This window comes from Pholis gunnellus (genome assembly GCF_910591455.1).
Source record: "Pholis gunnellus genome assembly, chromosome: 12".
NCBI lineage: Eukaryota > Metazoa > Chordata > Actinopteri > Perciformes > Pholidae > Pholis > Pholis gunnellus.
In genome coordinates, this window is record NC_136539.1 from 4,323,883 (window position 1) to 4,328,077 (window position 4,195).

The 4,195-nt window shown below is 47.9% G+C and overlaps 1 protein-coding gene across 1 annotated transcript; it reads left to right on the forward strand.

The window, feature by feature from the left end:
* Positions 1 to 1,275: 1,275 nt before the first annotated feature.
* Positions 1,276 to 3,978, forward strand: zic2a (zic family member 2 (odd-paired homolog, Drosophila), a; the record flags this gene model as incomplete). Its single annotated transcript, XM_079169829.1, has 3 exons — positions 1,276 to 2,248; positions 3,406 to 3,569; positions 3,778 to 3,978. 3 exons carry the CDS (start codon positions 1,276 to 1,278, stop codon positions 3,976 to 3,978), a joined length of 1,338 nt encoding a protein of 445 aa, XP_079025955.1.
* Between the last annotated feature and the right edge of the window lie 217 nt (positions 3,979 to 4,195).

The window sequence follows — 4,195 nt, forward strand, 5'->3', positions numbered from 1 at the left end:
TCGTGCTTTTATTTTTTAAGTGGGAGGTGTTGCAGCAGTACATTCAGCCCATTTAAAGAAAAGGTGTGTTCTTGCATTTATGGTTTTTTTTTTGCCAAGGAGACTTAAAGCACCCCCCAAGATTTTAGAAGACATTGGGGATCAAACAAATGATTTCATATTTCAACGTCATATGCTTTATAGAGTGAAGAAGGAAATCTGTTTACTTTTACTGGTGTGCGTGTAATAGTGCAATTTTAGATATCATGGTGGTTAATTGATGATAATATATTTAATAACACGTTTATATGCTGATAGAAGAGCGTGATTGTTTATTAAATATTATTTAAAAATATAAAATACACAGAGCTACAGCATTATATTTAGCTTTAAAAAAATAAATGAAAAAGAGTAACCAATTCCTTAACCTCGATCCTAATATTTACCTCCAATAAAAATGCTACATTTCTGTCTATTATTACAACAACTTGGTACCTACTGGAATATAAACAAGCAAAACATGTCCTCTCCTCTCTCTTGTCGTGATCCCTCCGGTTGTATATATCCCCCCTCTAAAAAAAAAATCCTCTCCCTAAAAGTAGGCGGTAATTATTAGCGGAAAAAATGGCGTTGCGCTATTAAGTCGCCAGAGCGCTACCTGCTATTGGAGGGGCACCTGGGATTGATGAGGCGCGGCGGCCAATGAGACCGCGAGGAGCGAATGAACGGGCTCCAGTTTAAAGGGGGCGGAAGAGGAGGTAGAGTCAGTCCTCGGAGAAACAGGGACCCTCCGCGATAAACGCAGACGAGCCCGGAGAAATAAATTCCATGTCCCCTCACGATCGGTACGGCGTTTTTACACTGAGATGCTCCAGCTACTCTCGCTCTGTGCGCGCAGAGGACACCCAGTAAGATAATTATTTCATTCTTCGAGTGCATATTTTTTGGGGGGATTTTTTTTCTTTCGGGGGGGGGGGGGGGTTGGTTGTTGAACGCAGCCCAACTGTCGCAGTCAAGAGAAGAGGACACGGGGAAACTCCTCACTCCGTTTGGATTTTTTTTGAGGCACAACTTAACTAAGAAGTAGATCCGATAAGCCGAGCTGATTTCTCTCTTTTTTCTTTCCCCTTCTCCTCGTGAGTGGAGCAGCGGGTTTTTAAATCTGACATGGTGTTTCCAAGGTTTGGAAGTTGAATCGTTGCTCACCAGCATTTGATTTTTTAACTTTAACTTATTCGCCATACAGCCCTGATCTGATTCAAACACACAAACAACAACACAAACCCTGCTGCAATCATGTTACTGGATGCTGGTCACCAGTTCCCCGGACTGGGAGTGGGGTCGTTTGCCAGGCACCACTCGGCGAGCGAGATGCAGGAGAGAGACTTGAGTTTGGCACAGAACAGCTTCGTGGACTCCGCGCACATGGGCGCGTTTAAGCTCAACCACGACCTCTCTCCGGGACAGAGCTCTGCCTTCACCAGCCAGGCGCCGGGCTACCCCGCCGCGGCTTTGGGGGCTCACGCCGCCCATGTCACCTCGTACGCGAGCTCGCCTTTTAACTCCACCAGGGACTTTCTCTTTCGCAGCCGCGGCTTCGGAGAGTCCTCTCCGGCGAGCAGCCAGCATGCTATTTTTGGCCCCGCGGCGGGGTCCCTGCATCACTCCCATACAGACTCTCAAGGCCACATTCTGTTCCCGGGGATCCACGACCAGCACGGGTCCCACGGCTCCCCGAACGTCCTCAACGGGCAAATGAGGCTCGGACTACCCGGGGAGGTTTTCGGACGCTCCGAGCAGTACCACCAGGTCTCCAGCCCGAGGACCGACCCGTACTCGGCGGCGCAGCTGCACAACCAGTACGGCTCCATGAATATGAACATGGGGATGAACATGGCAGCCCACCACCACCCCGGTGCCTTCTTCCGCTACATGCGGCAGCAGTGCATCAAGCAGGAGCTCATCTGCAAGTGGATCGACCCCGAGCAGCTCAGCAACCCGAAGAAGAGCTGCAGCAAAACTTTCAGCACCATGCACGAGCTGGTCACGCATGTCTCGGTGGAGCACGTCGGCGGACCGGAGCAGACCAACCACATCTGCTTCTGGGAGGACTGTGTCCGGGAGAGCAAGCCGTTCAAGGCGAAATACAAACTGGTGAACCACATTCGGGTGCACACCGGAGAGAAGCCGTTCCCGTGCCCGTTCCCCGGCTGCGGGAAGGTGTTCGCGCGGTCGGAAAACTTGAAGATACACAAGAGAACGCACACAGGTAAATATCACAAAAAATTGTTCTTCTTTTTATTGTTTTTTTTGTTTCGAGTAATACGATTTGTTGCTCCTAAGCCGGAGTGTGCGTTTATTTCGCTGTTGTAAACACGCGCCGTGCCAACGAAAACACGAATTAAGATCTAATTATCAGCGACTATTTCAGGCTGCTAAAGTCGATAGTATTCGTAGAAACGGACAGAGGAGATTTAGGAGCACGTCCAGGAGAAAGAGAGCTAGAGCGAGGGGGGGGATTAGTTTAGAATAGCGGGGCATTGCACGGCCACATTTTTTATTTTTAACATTTCTCCAAACGTGTAGAAAATAAACAGACAGGGTCTGCCGATGTTTCACAGTGTTGGGGGATTGGACTGTGCAAGAAAAAAAAAAGAAATGGGTCAAAGGGGACAGTGGGAGCGCGTTGCGTGCAGACAGGCTGGTGTAGTAAATCACATCAATTGGTTTCCTTAGTGGAGCTTGTTCTCGTATAGCTCGCGTTCGACATCCCATAACCTCCAGAACGGGATTTGTCGGTAGTATAAATGATTTACACAGAACTCTTCAAATGGATTTAGTTTTTATTCAGCTGCGTGTTGTGGGGAGGTGTTTTTAAATGGTGAGGATCGCCTTTTATGTTCGTATCTGCGCCCTTCATAGATAAGATAAGAGCTAAAGGTGCCAGACGGGAGGCCGTTACCGGCCCCGCTCATCACATTTTTTTTCCTGGACGTATTTTTCTTGGGGGAAATACATTACGGTGTGGGTGCCATGAAATCGGTCAGGTGCTAATTAGATTTTTATTGTCTCCCAGGCAAATGGTTCGCCTTCTGTAGGGCCCACTGAGGACGGCCTTACCCCCCTCCCACACACACACCCCTCTCTCCAACCCCCTTCCAAATCACTATGCGCATTATTTATGACCCCCCCCCCCTTTACTCCGACTCATCTCTGTTCTGAAAACAGCCTTAAACTTTGAATTTCGCACAGGGGGGGGGGGGGACACGCGCTACGAGTTGTTTTAAAACTGCCACCGATTGCTGTGAATATAAGGCAACGCGTTTACACTAAACCATAACTTTGTTAATTTGTAAATGTTTGCATTTCAATTTTTACGCTTCCAAAATTCTGACATTTCTTCTTCTTTTCTTTTTTTTCGTGCAGGAGAGAAGCCCTTCCAGTGTGAGTTTGAAGGCTGCGACAGAAGGTTTGCGAACAGCAGCGACCGAAAGAAACACATGCACGTTCACACGTCGGACAAGCCTTACCTCTGCAAAATGTGCGACAAGTCCTACACACACCCCAGCTCTCTACGAAAACACATGAAGGTAAATATGTGTGTGTGTGTGTGTGTGTGTGTGTGTGTGTGTGTGTGTGTGTGTGTGTGTGTGTGTGTGTGTGTGTGTGTGTCAGGCCTCCATAAAGTCTATTATGGTCTTTTTAAAAAATATATATATTGTGCATCATTCATTCTCATCTAAATTCTTTCCCTTAGTGCCTGATTGCAAATACTAATTTATCCTATCTCCCCCCCAGGTCCACGAAGCCTCCCCACCACCACCACCATCAGACTCCTCACCAGCAGCCAGCTCCGGCTATGAGTCCTCCACACCTCCAGGCCTGGTGTCTCCCACCGCCGAGATACAGAGCAACACCAACCTGTCCCCAGCCTCAGCGGTGCACAACACCACCAGCCATAGTGGCCTATCCTCCAATTTCAGTGAATGGTATGTGTAGGACTGAGCTGAAACGAAGCCACACACACTCACTTCACAGCACTGGACCGTTCAGCAGGAGATTTGGGACATGTGCACACGAGGGGCACACAAAACATTTTGTTTATTTTAATCTTTTTTTTTCCACCAGGGAAGATGAGGATTATCAACAGAGGAAAATATGTATAATAGTCGAGGTGTATTTCATATTGTAAATAATTACTAAAAGCCCACTTTCC